We start from the raw sequence: 21,046 nt of genomic DNA, 5'->3' as shown, positions 1-21,046 counted from the left end.
GTAAACACTGGCTAGAAACCAGCCTGGGGAGCTGGGCAGGCTTCCCTCATCCTTTGTAGGACACGTCCTACAAATCCACATAGCTTTCTATTTCGTGTGTGTCGCTTTGATGTCTGAGCTTTGCCTTTGAAGTCGCGGTTAGCGCAGGTGGTTGGGTTTTGCTGGTGTGTGATCCCATTCCCAAGTCCTTTGACCTTCCAAGTGTGGCAACAGCAGAGTTTGGCTCCTGTGCTCAGCCCAGGGAATCGGACACGGCTGCCGCCAGCGCCTGGCACTGCACAGGGACACGTTTACCTTTGCTAGCCAGGCCAGGAGAGCTGCAGGAAGGAGGCTCCTTCTGCGCCGGTCCAAGAAGCTGTATTGGATTTGAGTGGCAAAGTTGTGGTAGCAGGGGTTGGGGCCTTCGAAGGGTACGGCTGCACATCCAGGAGCTGTACCAGCCCATCAGCGAGCGCTTCCTCCAGCCAGCCGGGACGTGAGGGGCAGCCGGCAGCTCGGGCGGTGGCAACTTTTCCCCCTACAAAAATAATAACCCTGTGAGTGACCCCGCGAGCCCTCAGAGCTCTCCCTGAGACCCCATCCCGGCTGCAGCCCCAGGGTTGAGGTGGCCAAGGGGCTTTGAAGGTGCAGGGCATCATCACCTCGGCTGCGGTAATTGGGATAATTATGGCCTGCCCCACCTAAACGCCACTTGCAGCTTCACGCGGGGAAGTCTGCTCGCCAGCGCTGACCGGCCGCAGGAGCCACGGCCGGGCCCTGTCGGGGGAAACTACCCGCCCCAGCATGCCCTGCGCCGGCGCCGGCGCGACTACAATTCCCCGTGTGCCCCGCGGTGCAGCCCGTTCCGGTCGGCGGAAGGCAGCAGCCGTGGCTGAGGGTGTCCCGTCGAGCGCGGGGCACAGGCTGCCCCGCCGCTCGCCCGCGCCGTCACGGCCTTTGCCGAGGAGGTAGGAGCCGGTTCCCCGCTGCCCCCTCCCCTTCCTCGCTGCGCCGCGGGCCGTAGCCCCGCTGAGGCGGCTCGGCCTGACCTGACCTGACCTGGCCCGGCCCCGCCGCGGGGGTGTCTGGCCTCTGACGCGGCGCCCTTCTGCTTTGCCAGGACCCCCGGTGGCGGCCGGCGGAGCGGCACTGCCGGCTTCAAGTCACCGGTAAGTCCCCGCCCGGGTTGGGGGGGAGACGGCGCGGCCCGGCCAGGCCCGGCGGGAAGGCGGGAAGTGTTTTTTCCTGGAGGGTGAAGTTGCTCGTTGCCTGAGTAACTGCCGGCCTCGCAGTTCAGCATTGCGTCGTCCTGGGAGCTTCTCTTAAAAGCCAAATTGTGATTTTTTAAAAATTTATTTATTTATTTATTTATTTTCACTTTATGCTGTCAATCTACGAAATGCTATAGAATATGATATGGAGCAGGCTGGTTGTTGCATAAACGGATAAATATTTTACCTGAGCTTATTTCCTGGCCCTCCACTCCCCCCCACCCCGGAGATATTTTTTCCTTTCTTTTTTCTTCCTTTTTTTATCCAGTGACACATAGTGTATTTTCTGATCGGTGCACTCCAGCACTGTAGCATCATATCCAGTGCTGAGTTAGTGAGTGTTAAATGTGTTCTGTGCTCTACAGATCCCATCTCCAAGGTCCTGCCGACCTAATGGAGCCAACAAAGAAGCCCTGCAGTATGAAATCGAAGAGCTGAAACAGAAAGACCTTGCGCTAGACCGAGAAATTGCACAATTATTGTCTGAGTATGTCCTTGGCAACCTGAATGTTCAATGTGATGCCTCAGTTATTTTTGTTTTTAAAATTAAATATGGTCCAGGAATTACTGCTAGAAGCTGACCTCTTATGATGCCCCTTTTATCATGGTGTTATACAATGTTGATTACAGTGTTGTTTTGAGTTATGGGATCTGTTAAAGATAAGAGGGAATTCTTTCTGATTTATTTGGTAAAGCAAAACAAGTTTTACTAGGAACTTGGATAAGAAGCTTACCTCAGATGTTGGTGAGGTAATTACATGTAAATAGGGAGCAAATAATTTTAACCATCATGATACTACAACATGTCATGCTACTAGAAAAGCCTGTTCATTTGAGAATTAAAATTGAGATCATGACTTGTATAACCTGCCAAACTTAGTCCCAGATAAAACTGTTTCCTTTTTTTGTTCGATCTTGATCAAGTGTTCACTTGTTCTGTGTCTGAGGTGAGTGGATTAAACCTTTGTCTTTAAGAAGCAGAGGTGTTTTCAGGGCAAGAACACTGTCATGATGGGCGTGAGGTCCGGGGTAGTGCAACTGTTTTATTGTGGTTTCTTATGACACACTGTGGCAGCTGCTTATTAGCAACTGTTTTGAGATAAAATTGCTGCTTGATTTTTTTTTTTTTTTTTTTTAAAAAGAGAGGGAGTCTCTGTGGGTTATTTGTTGCAAAAGAGTGATATTTTCTAAGATAATGTGTAGTGCATATGATGGAAATGGTAGAACAACAAAGACTGTTCCAAAAGCTTTTCTGTTTTATCCTCAAGGATAAACAGACTTTTTTTTTTGCCTAGCTACAGATTAGAGATATGTATAAATTGAATTCACCACAACCTATTCCTATTTCTATTTGATTCTAAGAATTCATGTGGATTGTTTTGGGTTTTTTGATAAGTCTTGATGTGGCAAAAAAAATCAAAATGAGGATATGCTCATTTGTAGCTTTCATGTTTGTAACTTGCAACAACTGTACTTGCTGCCTTCAGATTCTGCTTTAGGTGTGCCAGGTTTGGGCATCTCAAATATCCTTGCTGTGTTTGGTGGGTAGTGGCAGCACTCACTGTGCAGCAGCAGCAATCCTGCTGTGTCATTTTTCACCTTTCTGGCTTTCTTGTTACAGAGGCTACAGCCTGGAGGAATTGGAGAAGCACATCTCTCTGCTCCATGAGTATAATGATATTAAAGATGCTGGACAGATGCTGCTAGGCAAGCTGGGTAAGGAAGAGGAAGACTATTAAAGAACTTCTTAATCAATGTTTTCATACAGAGAGAGAAGCCACTACACCATAAAGGCAGAGCTTGTTTTAAGGATTCTTCAATTCTAGGCTTGTATTACCCAATCACTTATGCAAGCACAAATGCTTCTGTCGTTATTTTCTTGGGATGTTTTTAGAACTGAACATATGAAATAATTGTCATTTACCAGTATTTTAGTCTGTGTTAGGGATTACCAAAATTTGTTAAGTCTTACTAATTTTTGCCAGTTTTGTTCTTCATATGCTCAAAAAAAGTGAGACAAGCAGGCGACATAGCTGCAAAACCTTAGATTGGTTTCTTAGCTATGGGAGGTTCTGTGGGATAGTTAGGGGCCGCTGAGAGGAAAACACAACTTTTCTGACTGATCTGATCTTTGTTTAATGAGAGCAATGGTACTTTTTTTCCTTTCTAGCTGTTATCCGAGGTGTTACTACAAAGCAGCTCTACCCTGAATACGATCTGGAGCTTAGCGACTAGCATTGAACCTGAATTTTGCCACGTCCTACAAAAATGACTGTTACTGGGCCATTACATTTTGGTGTCATACTGGTTTAGAGCTGATACAAGGTGGCCTTTGAAGTATGTATGTAGAATTGCAACAGCGTGGGTTAACAGCCTTATTTCGAAGAAGCTTTGGAACATGGAAGTTGTTGGATGTATCAACTGTTTCCTGCTTGTGGGAAAGGGGTGTGGGACTTTGGATAATTTTGTCTACTACCTGATCAACAGTTTGTTTTTGTTTTTGTTTTTTTATTGGAAAGGTTTTAATTCAGGTTGATGTTAAGACTCTTCCCATCAAGCTTTTGCTTCTCTACAACACCCAGGGACTTTGGATATGCTGGTCTGTAGGTGGAAGCAGCAACTACTGAATGGATAGAGGAAGTGCGGGCATACAAATGTGCAATGTAATAGCTGCTTTGAAAGAAAAGAAAAAAAACTCAGAAATGGGGAGGGAAGAAGGCTAAAGCTATGGTGGTTTGGGGGGGTTTGTTTTGTTTTCTGATCAAATCTGTGTAAGTCTGGGTGTTCTGCATTTTTGTACTTAACTGCTCTGGTATCTAGAGGTTTTGTATCTTTTCTGTAGTAAATGGGAAAATGTGAAGTTGTGTTGAAGTGTCCAGTCTGAATAAAGCAGCTATCACATTTCTCAGTAATTCACTTTCAGAGCCTATAAAACATGGCGTGAACCTGGGAACAAGTTCTTAAACTATATTCTGAGATAACTATAACATCTATTATTCAAATATTTTTCTGAGGACTCTTAATGCAGGCAGTGTGGCAGCACTACCCAGTAATGGGTAGGTGGAGAATTACCTTTAGTCTCTTCTAAATGCATAGTCACTGTGAAAGTGAGCGGTGTCCTAAACACAAAATTATGTTGAGAGCATGAGTGTTTCAATGTCAGGTGTTAGGATTGAGGGTGACTGCACAGACTAAATTTGGCTGCTTCGTGCAGTTCTAAGTGATAAAGTGCTCTGTGGATCCATTCTCACTTTTTCACTCAAGCTTGATGTCCTTCTGTCCATTCCTACTTTTAAGACCTTCTTGCCAATAAGTTTCCCCCCTGGTCTCCAGTCAGGCCCGTGCTGCAGTGTGCTTATTTCCAAATTTGAATCAAATTAATCTGTCTTTGTAGTGCTTGGAAAACTAGAAAACAGGTCACAAGGCTGCTGCTGAGGACAGAGAATTCTTTCTGTGCTCTTGGTTCTGGACCTGGCACAGAAGCATCACTAATAAGTATCTTGTTTTGCCACAAAAGCTCTGGGGAGGGGTCTAAAGCGGCAGGACAGACAACATACCTCTATTCTGTGATTCAATGAAGCAAGCCTCTGCTGATGTGCAGCTGTGCTTCTCTGGAGGGTGTTAACTGTGGCCATGTAAGAATGGACTCTGGTGAGTATGGTTACAGGTATATCCTCCCCATCATAAACCTCTCTTGCCAAGTGTGGGGAGAACTCCTGTGTTTTGGAGTAGTTTTAAGGGGAAGAAAAAAGTTGCAAGAAGGCTAGAACCAGGAATCGCTAACCTTGTTCTCAAAAAGCCACGTTGCTGTTTCGGCTGCTATTTTCTGTGTGGAAGAGCTGGTTTGGTTGGAACACTCCAGGCTAAAACTTCTGTCTGGCAATGGCACACGCAACTGGAAATCATTTTTGCAATGGGAAGTATGTACACAAATTCTTTCACTTTGTGTTAGGTGTAAGCCATGGAGGATGAACTGTACTCCATTACCACAGTTACTGAAGGTTATTTAAGGGCTGAGAAGTCTGTGTGTTCCTCCCCTCCTTGTAGGAGGCACTAGGATTAAAGCTTGCAGCTGTAGCTGTGCAAGCCTTCTGCGCAGCTCCTGAACTTGCGCTTCCACGCTGATGGGTTTACACTTCAGTTAACACAAACACAGTTGGCTGTAGAAGGTGCCTTGACCCCAGTCCCTTGTCCACGGAGAATGAACACACGCAGAACCAACCAGCCAAGGCAAGAGCAAACTGCCCTCAGGGAGTCCCTGCGGCTCTGCAGCCTGCACCGTAACCTGCCGTGTGGTGGCAGCTCTGCTCCGCTGCTGTTCTGGCAGCTCTGTGTGGAGCAGGGAAACCCAGAACAACTGAAAGGTTCCAGCAGGGTCTAAGCTAATGACTCCTGGGGTGCTTCAGGACAGGATTGGGTGCTCTCACTTGGGCACTTCATCATGGCCCCTCTTACCGCTCATCCCAGAGCTGCTTTCTTGTTTCTTAATGGCTATCATCTGGAGGATGAAATATGCTGTGTTCAAATCCAGAAGAGGAATAGAACAAGTCTCCTCTTCTGCTTTCTATAAGTAAATCTGCAAACTTGCTAGCTAAGTGTGTATCTGGAAAAATAGTGAGTGCAATAATGGTAAGTGTAACTTCGTATTTTTAATTTAAATTTAGAAAGTGTATTTCTGCTAAGTCAGACACAGCTATAAAGAGCTAATGGAGAACAAATGGTATTAGAGAGCTTACAGTTTCCCTGGAGGGCAGTATATGCCGTCTGTGCAAAGCTGCTGCAGAGCAGGATGCCGCATACTCCTGAACACCCACTCTTGGTGCCTCAGAAGGACAAAAAAAGGAAGAAAAAAAAGGCAGCATGGTCTTTTAATGAGTCAGTGTATGCCAGTGAGTACCAAGCCAAGAACCAGCCTCTTCCCCTTTAGGTCACTTTCAATTTTATTTCTTGTGTATCTTGCACATCAATCCCTACTACAAGCCCCTTTCCTCATCACATGCACCTACTCTGGATATAACCATTTCCTTGTATTGCTTTGTGTAAGCTGTGATTCCTCCTGCACATCCCTCTTTTAGTCTGATTTTAAGCTCTTACGTGTCCGAAAGCAGGGCTAATGGAAAGAACATACTCTAGGACAGCAGAGGGAAAATAAAATCCGTACAGTAGGTAAGCTATGCTGCCAGTTGCAAGGAACAAACAAATCCATTTAATCAAGGGAAATACAGCTCTGTAAGATGCTGTCTATATTTCCTGCTGCTAAACAATTTGGGGATGGGTTTTTATATCCCTTAGCAACCTAATGTTCCCAAAGTCAACAGGAATTTTGGCACCGCTAACTCCTGTTAATGAACCATTTGTGATGCTTTAAAAAAAAAAAAATACAGCCTGTCACTGAAAAAAATGCCTCTCTGATTAAAGTCATCTCAAGGAAAGGGTGGAAGTGAACTGCAATTAACCTCTTTCCTTTTTGTGTCCATCATGCTGTCAGCATGTGGCTGCATTATTGTGCTACAGAGATTGCTTGTGGACCTTCCCTCCATAGCACACACTCAGCTGTCTGCAGCGTGGGCCATCTCCGCATCCATCTTATGAAGGTGGACGAGTGTTTTCTCTAACTCGGTTTTCACTTTAGGCTCACAGTCCCAAATTGCATTCTGTATACTCTGCAGGTTCCACTGGGTTCTTAGGAGAGCATCATCCAGTGTGAAAACACCATCGCGTATTCTTCGCACTTGTGTGCACACAGCAGATGATTTCAGCTCCAGACCAATCTCGTGAACTATTTTTCGGAGGTACTGCTGAGTCTCATGCAAGCAATGGATTTCTAGAAGGACAGAGAGATTCCTTCAGAAGCAGCAAAGTGTTGATACAAATTCAGACCTTGTCTGTAAATCCAGACATCACCCACAGTTATGCTGAAAGAACCGGTTTGGTAGAAGAGACTATTTAAGATACAGCATGGGTGGATTATGATTTTCTGGAATACTGCAGGGTGTCCTAGCCCCTCCCAAAGTGAATGTTTTAGAAAACAAACTCTTAGATACAGGAGAGTTATTTAGAAATGTAGGTATTTCAAAGTGGGTGAGAAAAGGTACCTTTTTTAATAAGACAAATAATTTGTGAGGAGACTGGCTGCAGGAAAGCAAACCACACTTCAAAAAAAAAAACAAGACACTGACCTGCATTTCACTGAAGCACTGGGATAAGGAAGAATTTTGCCCCATAAGTATTCACTATGCAAATTGTCTTGCTTCAGTCTAAGATTTGGAACTGGCAGGGGAAAAACCTGTGAGCTAAGTGCACAGCTGGCTTGATTGATACAGCAGCTTCAGTATTGTGAGGGTTCCAGATCTTGCCCTACCAAATAATCTTTCCATCGCACTAAAGAGGAGATGCTTTAGTGACCCTGGGAACTACAAAACATTAAATTTTCTGCAGAGATTACCAGTTACGTGTTGATACAAAGTTCCCACTAACTCATTTTGCATTAAATCATGAATAAGAAACTGAAGTTTACCAACTTATTTGCCGTAATACATACTCAGGCTTCCCCAGTATGTTTTGTACCAGTCCTACCTAGCTGGAATTCTGGAATTGTGAACTGGAGGCATCGGATTGCTGTGATTATCGGCGGGCTTTTTCCCATGGGACGAATCAACCCTTTGACAGCCAGCTCATATGCCTCTTGTGTTTTCATGTCAATGTTAGAATGCCTGGAAAAAGAAAAAAGGGAGCAGCCACTTAGTACTTCTCTTCAATGAGACTCAAAATATCTCCATGCCCAATAAATCAGAGAGGCAATTTTATTCTTAAAACTGCCTATGTGTTGAGCCTTTGCATACATTTTAATGTGTGTTTTAATATGTGTACTGTCAGCAGTGTAGCTGGGGAGGGAGGTACTTGGTCATGTCTACAGGATATTTTTGTAGGCCCTAACATAGCTAATAGGTCCTAACATAGCTGGAGATTTCAGGATACCAAAAGGACACTTAACTGCAACGTCTCACCAGAGTACAGGGCACTCAGAGTAACTTCTCTCTGTCCCTGCCTAGCACTCTAACCCTTAAAGACTTTGATTATGGCAAACAAAATCATCTCATTTGTTTTAAAGACCAGCAAATGGCAGTTGGATCAGGTCAGCTGCATCTCCCCATTGGGTACGTACATCAGCAGGGCCCTATGATTTGTTCCTTGAATGACAGCGAGAATCCGTTCCAGCTTCTCCCTTGTGATATGATCTGTGAATATTAACATAGAAACAAAGCCTCAATTAGCCATCCAGAAACTGGAAAGCGACAGCAGTATGAAATGTGCCATCAGGGTATTACTGTCCCTTTGACAGGCAGTCACATCGAAATGGGCTGATGAGAACCGCCGAGAGGTCGCTTTAGCAGAGCAGACTCACTTCTCGCTGTACCGTGATAACGCGCAGAGCAGCACAGCGCTGGGCTACAACGGGAAGAATCACTTTGCCTAATTGATTTCGGGATGTTGGCTCCAGTTTCTCTTATTGGATGTTTGAAGAGTTTCATTCAATGAGAGCTTCTAACTGCTATCTCTAGGTATGACTTACGGAGAAATCTGGGTCCCACCCAACCCAGCAGCAACCGCTGCGATCGGGACGTATGCTGGCTTTGTATAGATTGTGGTTGTAGCTAGCACAGGACTGCACGTGGGCTGCATGTAAAAATAACGACTAGAAAGCATTTCAGGTGTACCTTTTGTCTTTGTGCAATTTACCTGGTTAAATGCTTTACAGTTAGCATGCTGTTTGTTTGGTGTTCTGGTTTGGTTTTTTTTAAAAACACATCAATTCAGTTTCTTACCAAATGTTGTCTTCTCTACTAGCTTCCCTGTGTCTGAGAAGTCATCAGTGGCTTTACCAAACAGCCCACCGACAGTGTAAACCTTGAAGAAGGGCAAAGAATGCAATTTATCAAAGAAATACTCCAAGCAATTGAGTAGCAATATTCTGCCATGCAGCTGCTAGGAAGTGCTGATGTTGCACAGAAGGACAGCAGCATCTTCTCATACGGCCAGCACGTGTGGATGCTCACGTGAAGGCTGAATTCTGGACCCTGAAAAGCTCTTGAAAGCATTGGTGGGTTTAAGACTCAAAAGCAGAAACACCGTCACAAGGCCAGTCCGGGGCACCGGGGCAGGAATCAAGTGTGCCGCTGCACTCAGACGTTCTGAGGCCGTTCAGAGCCATCACCTACCTTGGTCAGGTGGCAGTTGTACAGATCAGTGAGTAGCTTGTTCCCGTGGCCTATGCCAAGTACTGAAACACAGAAGATGGGGAGCGCGTTGTTCAGCCACATGGAAAGTTACTTACGTGCGTTTACACAGCTCTGCACTCTCATGCTACTTCCCCCCTGCCCCAGACAGGGCTGTATCTCCTTAAAAGTCATGTCTGAGCAATGCAATTAGACCCCCAAATTACTGCCTGTCATTAGAACTATAAGGTACTTGGATTTTCCCAGAACTTTCCACCTGGGTACTTCAGGGCAAATGCGTAGCAATGCCGGCGGCAGTGAAGCCAATTCAAGCAGTGGAACGGAGACGGGGGGGGTTATGTGGCAGATCACTAACGGTGTCACGGGCAAGCCGTGTGCTGGGGCTAAGGGGTCGCTCCCGCCTCCCGGCCTTGCCAGCCTCCTGCGGGACCGTTTCTTCTGTGTTTTTGCACTTATGCTCCCGGCGGGCTGCTGCTGCTTTCTGTGGAAACCCGTCACCTCGCAGCCAGCGGGACGCGGTGCCGCTCCGGGACGAGACCCACCGAAGACTCCCGAGGCCTTCACGTCCAGCCGGTGACCCGCTCCGATCTTCAGCCGCCTGAAGCGGGGCCCTCGGACTGCAACGGAGACAGCGTCGGGGCCGGTCCGCGGCGCCCGCCCGGGGCTCCACCACCCCGGGGGGCTCTCCCCGCCCGCCGAGCCCCCGCGGCGGCCCTTACCGAGGGGATGGTCGGCCAGCACCGGCACCCGCGCGGCCACCAGCCCCGTCGCCCCGCCGTCGCCCCCGCCCGGGGCCGGTAGGAAGCGGACGTGCTGCCGCGGGGCGCGCCCCGGTGCCGCGTTCAGCTCTGCGGGAGAAGCGGGGGAGCGGTCAGGGGCGGCCGGCAGCTCCCCCCCGGCGGAGGGTGTGCCCCCGCCGCCGCCCTCCCGCCCCGCTCACCGCGCAGCAGTCGCGTCTCCACCGCCTCACGGACGCGGCCCCACGCCACCCCCGGCGGCTTGTACACGGCGAAGAGGCCGCGCGGCACGGCCGCCATGTCGCGCTGCCCGCCCCGCCCCGCCGGGCGCTTCCGGGGCAGGCGGCGAGGAGAGGGGGGGGCGATGCTGCTGCTGCTGCGGCGGGCGGGGGTCCCGCTGCTGCGGGCCGGCCCTGGGTCCCCAGGCAAGTGCCCTTCCCCCGTCGGCAGCCCCCAGGGCGTCCGGGCGGTGCCCGCCCCGTTGCCGTGCCCGCGGGCGCTGGGGACCCGCCGGGCCGGTGCCTCACCCCCTGCTCCCCGCAGGCAGAGCCCGCCTGAGCCGCGCCGAGCCGCGGGCCCGGGATGGAGGCAGCGGGGAGGAGGAGAAGGAGGAGGAGGAAGGGTGCTACCAGCTGTACCCCGGGCACATCCCCACCAGCCCGCTGCAGAAAGCGCTGCTGGCGGCCGGCTCGGCGTTTATGGCTCTCTCTGACCCCTACAGACACGGTAAGCCGAGTCAGGGGGCTCGTTCCACCCACGGACCTTATTAACGTCCAGCAAATCCTGCCCTGTGTCTCCTGGGAGTTTCTCAGGAGACTTTATTTCTTCTCGTGTTGGGTGAGACGTTTAGTAATGGGGCAAGTGCAGGGCTTAGGCCTGGCCCAGGGCAGGAGGCTGTGGAAGAGAAGGGTTGAGGAAGCTCCAAACGCCTCCCAGTGATCTCCTGCTGACCCCCTGCCATGATGCCACCCAGTCCCATGTCACTTCTCCTTGGTCCCCGAGACCTCATGCCTGCACCTGCATCCCTCCCTGTGGGTGACACTAGGCCAGAGCAGCCCCGAGGCTGAAGATTCATGGTTCATGGGGTTCCTGCTTTGCCACAGGCTTCCTGCCTGCTCCTGGCCAAGGGGTTCGTTGCCCCGTTTCTTCACCTGCCAACCGAGGACAGCTGGGTGTTGCGAAAACCTCTCTTGGGTCACTCTGTTCTCTCTTTCAGACATGGTGGCAGTCCTTGGGGAGACCACGGGCTGCCTTGCCCTGCCCAACCTGCGAGACAAGATGAAGCACCACCCTGAAGGCTACCGCATCCTCCAGTGCGTCCCTCCACATCCCTCCCTCCCTCGCCGTGTGGTTCGTGGTGGGCAGGGAGACACAAGGCCAAGCACGTTCCTTGGGCCCCGTGAAGGGAGAGCCCTGTGCTCCCCAACTTGAAAGCAGCACAAGCATTTTGTTAGCTCTAACACTCCAGGTTGTTAATTTTATTTATTTTTAACAATAAGAGCCCCGTGGCAAGTCTAAGGGCAAGAGCACAGCAGGTGCTAGGCCCAGCCCTATTTCAAGCGCTGCTGACTGTCTGTTCTGCTTCGCTGCCGGAGCTGGTAGGTGCCCACGCAAGGACATGCAGCAGCAGGCGCAGGGGAGAAATCCATGGACATGGTGGGTTTTCATCGCTGAGCAGTGATTAAAAACCACCACGTCTATGGATTTCTCCCCTGCGCCTGCTGTTGCCATCTTCTTGCGTTGGAGACTTCGTTTCTTCTGGGCTGCCTCCTCTTAGACACCTCTGTATTTTCTTTCCCAGTGCCCACAGCATCTCCCCAAGCTGTGAAATGAGGCCACACTCTTGTCTTCCTTGTTAAGACTTGATCGCTTTTGCTTCCATGTCTGCAGGGACTTGTTGAGCGCAGCAAGGCAGAGGACCAGGAGGGACTTAATGAGTCTCTTATTAACCAAGATCTTACTGTCTATTTGCTTGCCTTCTCCCTGCTCCTCGTTATGTGTCACACTGGCGTATTGTTTGGGTTGTACCACAAAGGGTCTGGGGAAAAGCTGCTTTTTGTTGTATGTTTGTGCAGAGCAGCCTGATCCTGGCTCCCGATGCTGAGCTGGTAAAGCACATGGAGCACCAGGATGGGGCTGAGACCCAGAGGAACTGCCCAGAGAGAGGGGACAGCAAAAGCACCAAGGGTTGGGGAGAAATGTCCCCACCTGCTCCTTGCCCCATGCTGTTGTAGGTATTTGGAGCAGTCCAATTTCTGCACACAAGTCTTTTCTTTTTTTTTCATCCTCCAAGCTGCTGAGGTCCCTTTGACACCAAATACACAAGGAAGTATCTGCAGCCAGGGTGAAGCTGGTGCCAGTCCTGCTTATCTCCCTGGCACCTCCGCTCCAGGAGCTGAGCAGCTCCTGGATCCACTGCAGGGCTTTTATCATGGGAAGAACTTATCCTATGCATGGGAATAAAAGAGGTTTTTTTTAGTTCCAGGGCTGTGGGGAACGCGTTTGCCAGCAACTTGGAGAGGAGATCTTGCTGTGCGTGGCTGCCACGTGGCTGGTGGGGAAAGCCTGAGCAGGAGAGAAGTTAAACCTGCATTTAGAACAAATTCCCTCCCCTCTTTAGGGGTGTTCCTTTGAAACTCTGTCTGCTTTGCAGGGACACTAAAGAGCTCTGCTGCCCTGGGGACAGCTTTTGCTGGGGGCTGTGCCCAGCCAGCAGCCCGCGTGGCAGCTTTTTGTGCAGAGGACACCGGTGTTTTTCCAATCAGAGTTTTACAGGGATGCAAGATGAGAGCTGTTTTATTGCCAAGGCTTCAGGTAGATCCTTTAAACAAGTTGCATCTCAGCCTCAGCAACAGAAATAAGGACGGTGCTATCCCTACGGCAAGAAGTCAGGATCTGTGCAAGGAAAATGCCCGGGAAGGGCAGAGGCAGGGGATGGGGCTTTCCAGGGGCTCCTTTTCTCCAGGACCCCGCACTGTGGGTTTCACTGGGAGACTCACTGACCTGTGTTTTGCTTTCAGGGAACGGCCTCGCATCCGTCTCTCCACCTTGGACATGGCCAGGCTGCAGGGGCTGCCGGACGGCACGCTGGGCCGAGAGTACATCCGGTTCTTGGAGGACAACGTGAGTGTGGGGCTTTGCAGGGTGCGAACGGCTGTAATTGATCCTTGTGCCGGGAGCACGGATGTGCTTTAGAAGGAGATTGGAGCCATGGAGGAATCTGTGGGGAATCCTCTGGGAGTGAGAGGTTCAGGGGAGGCGGGATGAGATGCTGGGTGTTGGATGATTTGTCACCAGTGCTGCAGGGTCCTTGGTTTCCATCTCTATAAATGATGTTGACCCCCATTATTGGTGGCTGGGAAATGGGCTGGTGGAGGGGACCACGTATTGCTGTGCATTAAAGAACGAGGCCAGAAGCTTGAGGTTTGGAGGGGCATGAATTTGGCCTCTCTGGATTTGCAGAAGGTTTCTCCAGACACCCGGATGCCGCCTAAGTTTGTTGATGATGAAGAGCTGGCGTACGTGATCCAGCGGTACCGAGAAGTCCACGACCTGATGCACACCCTCCTGGGCATGCCAACCAACATGCTCGGTGAGCAGCAGCGGGCTCAGAGGGCTGCGTGGCCAAACCCCACTGATGGCGCGTGGCTGCCTCTCCCAGGAATGGAGCGGGCTGGGCCGGTCAGACTCCACGATCCTCAGCCTGGGGAGATGTGCGGGGAGGGTTTGCATCATCACTGTCCCGCACCGCTGGCTCTGTGGTGACCAAGAGGTTGTGGGATGTCACCTTTCCCTTGCTGGCAGATGCTCTGGCCCAGCCCTGGGTGCAGGCAGCTGCTGGGCAAGTGGGTGGGTGTTTGCTGCCTGGCACTGAGGGAGAGGTGTTTCACAAGCTCTGTGCAAAGGCAGAAGTGGGGGATTCCTGGTTGCTCCTTATCTGTGCATCCCTGTGTCCTTTGCCCTCGTTTTGTGTCTGACTCAATAGCAAGTCGCAAGTCGAGCCTTGCTGGTGAGCCTGCGGGAACCGGCATGTCAGGTCTCCTACACAGGCTTTGGCTGAGCCCTGGTGGCATTTGTAAAAGGTCTGCCCCTTGCTGAGTGACAGGGAGAGCTGTGCGGGCATCAGGCTTCAGCAAGTGCGTTGCTAAACATCTGCAGGGCCCCAGCCTGTCGAGGAGGTGTTTCCCAAGCTCATGGGACACCGACTGCAGGGTGCTGCTCCCCCGGGGACCCCGGGCCGTCCCTCTTGGGTGTGTGGTGCACAACGAGGCTCGTCCTGGCACAGGATGAGGACACAGCCAGGCTTGGGAGGCACTCCCAAGTCCTGCTGCGGAGGCGGAGGGGATGGGTGCATAGGCATCCTCGGGAAGGGGCAGGTTGTGCAGCCTGCGTTGCAGGACCACATGGCCCTGGCGAGCCCTCGACCCGGGCGCCCTGCCCACTCACAGCCTCTCTGCTCCCTCCCAGGCGAGGTCGTGGTGAAGTGGTTCGAAGCCATCCAGACGGGGTTGCCCATGTGTGTCCTGGGAGCAGCGTTCGGCCCCATCCATCTCAGCGCACGGTAGGCGCCGGCCGATGAGGAGGGAATCCCTGCCCTGGGGACGCACCAGCCTGGGTGATGCTTTCTGGTGTCCTCTGGGGACAAAGAGGGGACACTGCTAGTTTGCAGGGGGAAGTGAAACGGGGATCCCTCGTGTGAACCGTCTGTTTTGCCCCCATGGCCCAGGGAAGTGGTGATGGCGGGAGCACAGCTTTGCCTGACCACTGAAGCAGAACCTAATGTTTGATCTGCTTCCAGCGCTGACTTTCCCATGCCAGGCAGGGGGAGCGAAGCCCAGGCCTGGCTGCCCTTGACTGGGCACGTGTTAAGAGCCATCAGGACCCTTACCATGCTGGCGGCCATTCCCTGCCCAGCACATCTGTTTTGGTGGCCCAGTTTGAGGAGTGCAGAACCTGAGGTCTGGTATTAGGTTTGCTGCTGACTGTAACTTTCCTGGCACACCATCCTCTTCTGTGCCTCAGTTTCCCCTGTGAGATAAGCAGGGGGGATGCTAGAAGGGTGGAGGGGTACATGGGTTTGGCATCTGCCTGCAATGGGGAGTTGGAAATAAAAAATGAAACGTGGAAATCAAACCTGTCACCTCCTGTATCGTTTTTTCCAGAAAGCTGCAGGTCCTGGCCACCGAGCTGGTCCCCTGGGCGATTCGGAGTGGGCGCAATGCCAGCTGTATCCTGAACATCTACTACGAGCAGCGCTGGGAGCAGCCAGTGGAGTCCCTGCGAGAGGAGATTGGCATCTTCCCTCCCCCGGCTGTTCGGGTGTGAGAGCTCAAGTATGGGGAGGGGACGGGGGAACCCCGCTGGCAGGCAGCAGCCGTCCCCGCCACGCTCCATCTCCTCCTGCCTGGGAGCGCAGTGTGGCTCTGCTACCAGCCGCCACCAACCCAGGGACTGAGTTTTCTCTTGCCAAGAACAGTTACCCTCTTGTTGGTAGAGGCCAAGTGGCACCTCCCTGTGCTGTGGTATTGCTGTTTGGGATGCAGTGGAGGGACGGCAAGTCCCACTGTGCCTTTGCCAGCTGGGTCTGGCTCCTGGCTCCAGTACTGATGCTCCGAAATGCTGGGATGGAGAGGGAGCAGAGCTGGTTTACAACACACCAGAGCAAACTTGGCCTTCTGCAGCTCTAGGGCTGTATAAGTAAATCCCTCCTCCTACCCTCCCTGGGACGATCAAGGCTTAAAATCTTGGTGCCGCCCTGGACTGGAGCTAAACCAGTGATTTACAGTGCAGCCCAAGGGCAGGTTTCATGTGTGCAACAGTGAAATCCCGTCTTGTACTGGTGCCTAACTGGTCTCCTGATGGGTCATATGGGATGTGCCTCATGCCTTGGGGACCAGGCGGCGCGCAATTGCATGCCTATGGAAGCAGACAGGGAAATACCTTTGGATATTATGCCTGCTGGATTGGCTGTTTGAGAGCTGGTCCTAGGCTGCCGTGCTCTCTGTAGTCCCTCGCCACCAAAAATGCTGAAATCTGCGTGGCTGCCCTGGGTTTTCAATAGGAATTGTCCCCTCCTTGGGCAACAAAATGACGTGATTGGGAATAAGAGGCTGAATCCTGGGAGCACAGAAACAGCGGCTGCTTGTGCTGCATCTGGGAGCTGATTGCTGTCTGGGTTAATTAAACAGAGCTCCAGACTGTCAGTGGCTGGAGAGCAGAGCTGTCGGATGTGAGGGCAGAGAGTCACCAGGCCAGGGGCTCTTTGTACGTGTGCGTTTGCTGTTGAAATTCCTTCTTGCTTAATAAAATCCATGGTGGAGCTTGTGATTCATTACCCCTCTCCTTCCGCCCCATCTCCCCTTCTGAGGAAGAGATCTGACCTGAAACCTTCACCACTTTTTGGCTCCAGCGGGGTCTGCTGTTGTCTGCCTGTGGTGGTAGGTGATGGCAGGGCACGCGCGTGGTCACACGTCCCTGGGGACCAGGGCACAAAGCAGGCTGGGGGGCCACATCTTTCCAGCTGGGATTTGGGGATGCTGGGCTGTCCGGTGGCTCCTTGTGGTCGTTGTTGCAGGAAGGCTCAGACAGAGGAGGATTGGGGTGGGGGCCAAGGCTGGGGGCTTCCTGATGTGATCCTGGTTCCTAGGGGAGGGAGGGGGTCCTTTGGTGGCCCCGGGGGGCAGTTGTGGAGCCGGGGGACATGTCTTTGCTCTACTGTGAGCTTCACTGGCCCTGTCCTAGTCTCCTCCAGGATGCTAGAATGGACAGGCAAGAGCAGGGGCTGACAGTGAGGATGGGGGTCAGAGTTGCTCCATCCCAGGAGGCTGAGCAGGGGCATAACTCTTGGATTTTGGGCTACATTCAAGAGCAGACACCAGGGCAGAGGGACTGGCTTCCTTCCAGCTTCCCCTGACTCCCCACATTCAACTTCTACCTCTACCCCGTCCCCCACCAGCCAGACTTCGGATTTTTCTTCCAAACTGGGAGGAATCCTATAAATATATCTTTCAGCTGCCATAAATAACACAGAGTGGCGGTTGTCCTATTGCACTGGTCAAGATGAAAGAAACGTTTGGCCCTAAAATGACCTAGAAATGTGCTTTTCTGCATCGGAAATGTGTTTGAGCTTTGGGGCGGTTAAACAGAAGGGAAGCAAGGATTCGCCATGTCCGGAACCCATGAGCAGCTGTCAAAGAAATGTGGGAAATGATGGTCGTGAGGGAGGGTTTCGCTGCACTTTGGGTTATTTAGCATGGCCATGCAGCGCTGGGGCTGCCGGCGGCGGTTGTGCCTCCTTCACGCAGCCGTGTGTTGCTTGGTGGGTTGGTGCCAGCGCTACAGGAATGGCACGTAATGTAATTTTAAACTGCATCTGCTCAGCGAGATCGCTTACCGGCCACTGCGGCTCCTGTTCGCTGTCGCTTGTCGAGCCTGTGTGAGTAAAGCAGTGGCAGCAGAGACAAACCATGCGAAAATGCATTTTTTGGGGGGACTTATTCACTGCGGGCAAGTGGCAGCTCCACCACCACCACCACCAGTCTGTGCCCGTACCTGTGCTGCTGGGGCCGTTTTGGGGATGCGATGACAACGGCTACCGAAGGAGGTGATACTGCTGCCGATCTGCCGACGGACCCGCGGGTCCCAGCATATCCGTTAACCCTCGGGAGGGCCGCGTCCTGGAGCTCCTTTCCCCTCGTGGGGTCTGTCTCCGGTACACGGGCCGCACCCGGCTCCGCTCCGAAAACGGGGCTCCCCCCTCGCCGGCCGCGGTCTCAGCCGGGGTCCGGCGCCGCGGCAGCGGCTGCTCCTCCAGGATCCGTTGCGGTCGCGGATCCCCGAGAACGACCGCAGCGCCCCGGCGGCAAAAATGCGACTCTGGTGGGACTCGAACCCACAACCTTTGAATGACTCCCGTCAACACGCGCTAGAAGTCCAATGCGCTATCCATTGCGCCACAGAGCCCTCGTTCTGCCGCGCCGCCCTCACCGCCTCTTGCCGCCGCGCCGCCCCGCGCCCCGCCCCGCGCCCCTCGCCCCGCCGCTGCTCGGGACCGCACCCGCCGCCACGGGGCCGGGCCGCGGGCGCCGGGCGGGACTACAACTCCCGGCGGGCCGCGCTGCGCGCCCCGCCCCATGCCGCAGCGGCGGGCGGGCCCGCTCCCGCTCCCGGCCCCGCTCCTGGTGCAGGTGGCCGGGCCGCAGCGGACGCGCCGGAGCCCGGTAAGAGCGCGGTGCTGTCCTCCCCCTCCGTGACCTCCCGGCGCCGCTCTGCCCTGCCGCGGCGGCCACGCTGTCTTCCCGCAGGCGGGCGGCCAGGCAGGGCTGCCGCGGCCCACGGTCTCCTCGTGAGGTGCCGCGGCCCTGCGGGCGGTACCGGGGTCCCTCATCCTCCCGGTCTCATCATGAGGCACTGCGCGGCGGTACCGGGGGCCCCTCAGCCCCACGGTCTCCTCATGGAGTGCCGCGGGGGTCCTTCTCAGCGGGCTGCGGGACTCCCCCCGCCGATTCCGGCTCTCCCCAGGCGGTTCCCGGGCCTGGCCGGGGTTACGGGACGAGGGTCTCATGGGCCTCCCGGTCCATCTGCCCCCACAGAGGAGGATGGGGCTGCGCTGTGCGACCTCCCGGCTGGAGACGAGCCCGCCGGCCCCGGGGAAGGACGGGGAGGGCGAGACGGGGGGACCCCCATTTCGCCCTCCCCGTCCTTCCCCGGGGCCGGCGGGCTCATTGCCATCACCCTGCCCAGGGCCGAGTGGGGGGACGGTGCCTCCCCAGCTGGTGCTGCTGGAGAGATGCCTCTGGGATCTCCCGGCCCCTGGAGCTTGACCGTTAGTGCTGGGGCTACGTGGAGCCCGGTGACCTGCCCATCATCCCCCCCTGCGACCGGCTCCCCAGCTCTCCTCGGGTCTCTGTGTCCCTGGGTGATGGATCCCTGCGGTTTGCCTTCGTGCCTGCTGGCAGTGGAGCTACAGGCAGGTCTTAATTGTCTCTGTGCTGATGCAGCTAGACAAGACCTGAATCCTTAACGGCAGGGCTGGAGGTCTCTGGCAGTAATGCACCGGTTATCTCTCGGTAATGCACCGGTTATCTCTTGGTGGGAGGCACCGGCCATGCCGGTGTGAGGCAGAGATGTGAGCAGAGGATAACAGGGGCCTGTCTGGGCCCGTCTTGCCCTCAAGTGGGAGATTAAGCATCTTGCTGCCCACACAGAGCATGGCTCCCCCACTGCTGGCTCTCCACGTCTGTTTGTTTGATGTGAGTGTGTAATCAAGGGCTTGGGTTTTGGCTGAGGCATAGCAGTTTGATTGTGATCTAAGAGCTGTCCTGTTTAACTGTGAAGAGGGACTCCTAGATAAAAATGCAGCAGGTCCTGCCTTGCTAAAAGGCCAAGGAACTGTGTTGTGGGACCTCAGGTCTGGGAGGTGTTTGGTGGAGAGAGCTGAGACCACTGGCACAAGCAGGGATCTCTGGGCAGGGGCTGCAGGCAGAGAGATGTCCCTAGGCCCCCACCTGGGAGCAGCACCTTGCGCTCTGGTGCATCCCTGCCTGCTGCTGGTGGCACGGCTCGGAGGTGAGACCGTGTGGCACTGCCTCGGCTCCCACCCTGCCAGCATCTCATATGAAACCTGCAGAGGCTCCCTGGGTCTCGGAGAGCTGCACGCAGCAGAGGGAAAGCTGCAAGCATGGCTTCTGACCCTGCCAGCTGTGGGCACTCAGCACTGCCAGCTTTGGAGCAGTGAATCCACCTTCAAAAGGGAAAGGGAAATGATGTGAATGTTTTCCTTCCTCTTCATCATGCATCCATATGAGGAAGGACCAGTTTTATCTAGGAGCTTTCAAGCTGCAGTGGTCACATCACTGTCACTTTCCTCTGCGTGATGCTGCCACCCAAAAAGAGCCTTTGCTAGATCACGGTCCCCTGCAAGTCTTGGAGCCACATCTAGGGTGTGTTTTGGATGGGGACAGAGGTACTGTTTTTGGGGAACGAGCACCAGACACTGAGTCACTGTGTGCCGGGCATGGGGTGGGGGTCTGGGTGCTCCTGGAAGCTGGCATGCCCACTCCAGCCTGGCCAGGACATGCCTGTGCCTGGCCTCATCCCCAACCTGCTCTGGCAGTGTCTCCAGCAGAGCCAGGCCAGGAAACTGCTCACTGACACGAGGGTTTGCAAACACAAGCAGAGCTCAGTGGACTGAGTTTCCTGTCCCTGTTCCTGTCTGAGCTGTGTCAGGGAGCATGTGAAGCTGTGCTCTCCCACCAGCCGTGCTGGCTGTCCCGGAGACAGGCATGCAGGAGAGCTGGTGCTGGGAGACTGGGAGACCTGTGCTATGGGGATGGAGGGATCCTTGGGGTAGCGAGGAATTTGAAGCTGGTCTTTATTAGGGTGGAGGTGAGGAGCTGAGCCAGCCCTGCCTGGCATCGCCCTGGTGCCTGCCAAACATCTGTACAAGGTCTCCTGCTGTGACTCTGTGCCCACATCTGTGAAGTGACTTTATCTTGCATCTCATGCCGCGGGGGCTCAGCCATGCCCCTGGCTGGTGTGCAGGATGTGGCTCCCCAGGTGGGAATGGCTGGGCTCTTGGCTGGCACTGAGCAGTGCTGTGCCGGTGGCTTAATTGGAGGCCGTCTCCAAGGTCCGGTAAAGTTACAACTGTGGGAGCTCTGGGCTGCTGGGTTACATCCTTGCTGCCAGGAGGAGTGGTCACTCAGGGACCACATCCAGGAAATTGGGGGCTGCTAATGCTCCCCCCACCCATGGGTTCATTATCGCCGAGTCCAGCGTGCGTCAGTTGATGGCCGTGGTTTCTCTCTCTCCGCAGGCCACG

At 53.6% G+C, this 21,046-nt stretch overlaps 2 protein-coding genes across 2 annotated transcripts; one reads left to right on the top strand and one right to left on the bottom strand.

The window, feature by feature from the left end:
- Positions 1-6,262: 6,262 nt before the first annotated feature.
- On the bottom strand, positions 6,263-10,524 carry TRUB2 (TruB pseudouridine synthase family member 2; the record flags this gene model as incomplete). The annotated part of the gene is made up of 8 exons (XM_082008948.1): positions 6,263-7,074; positions 7,827-7,963; positions 8,416-8,488; positions 9,077-9,158; positions 9,470-9,531; positions 10,030-10,104; positions 10,207-10,335; positions 10,428-10,524. 8 exons carry the CDS (start codon positions 10,522-10,524, stop codon positions 6,800-6,802), a joined length of 930 nt encoding a protein of 309 aa, XP_081865074.1. The 3' UTR covers positions 6,263-6,799.
- Positions 10,523-15,601, top strand: COQ4 (coenzyme Q4; the record flags this gene model as incomplete). The annotated part of the gene is made up of 7 exons (XM_082009135.1): positions 10,523-10,653; positions 10,772-10,950; positions 11,441-11,537; positions 13,245-13,347; positions 13,687-13,816; positions 14,692-14,785; positions 15,387-15,601. The coding sequence occupies 7 exons, from the start codon at positions 10,523-10,525 to the stop codon at positions 15,547-15,549; spliced, it is 897 nt and encodes a 298-aa protein (XP_081865261.1). The 3' UTR covers positions 15,550-15,601.
- Between the last annotated feature and the right edge of the window lie 5,445 nt (positions 15,602-21,046).

This window comes from Phaethon aethereus (genome assembly GCF_964289735.1).
Source record: "Phaethon aethereus genome assembly, chromosome: 20".
Taxonomy (NCBI): domain Eukaryota; kingdom Metazoa; phylum Chordata; class Aves; order Phaethontiformes; family Phaethontidae; genus Phaethon; species Phaethon aethereus.
This window is presented reverse-complemented; position numbering and strand designations above follow the sequence as displayed.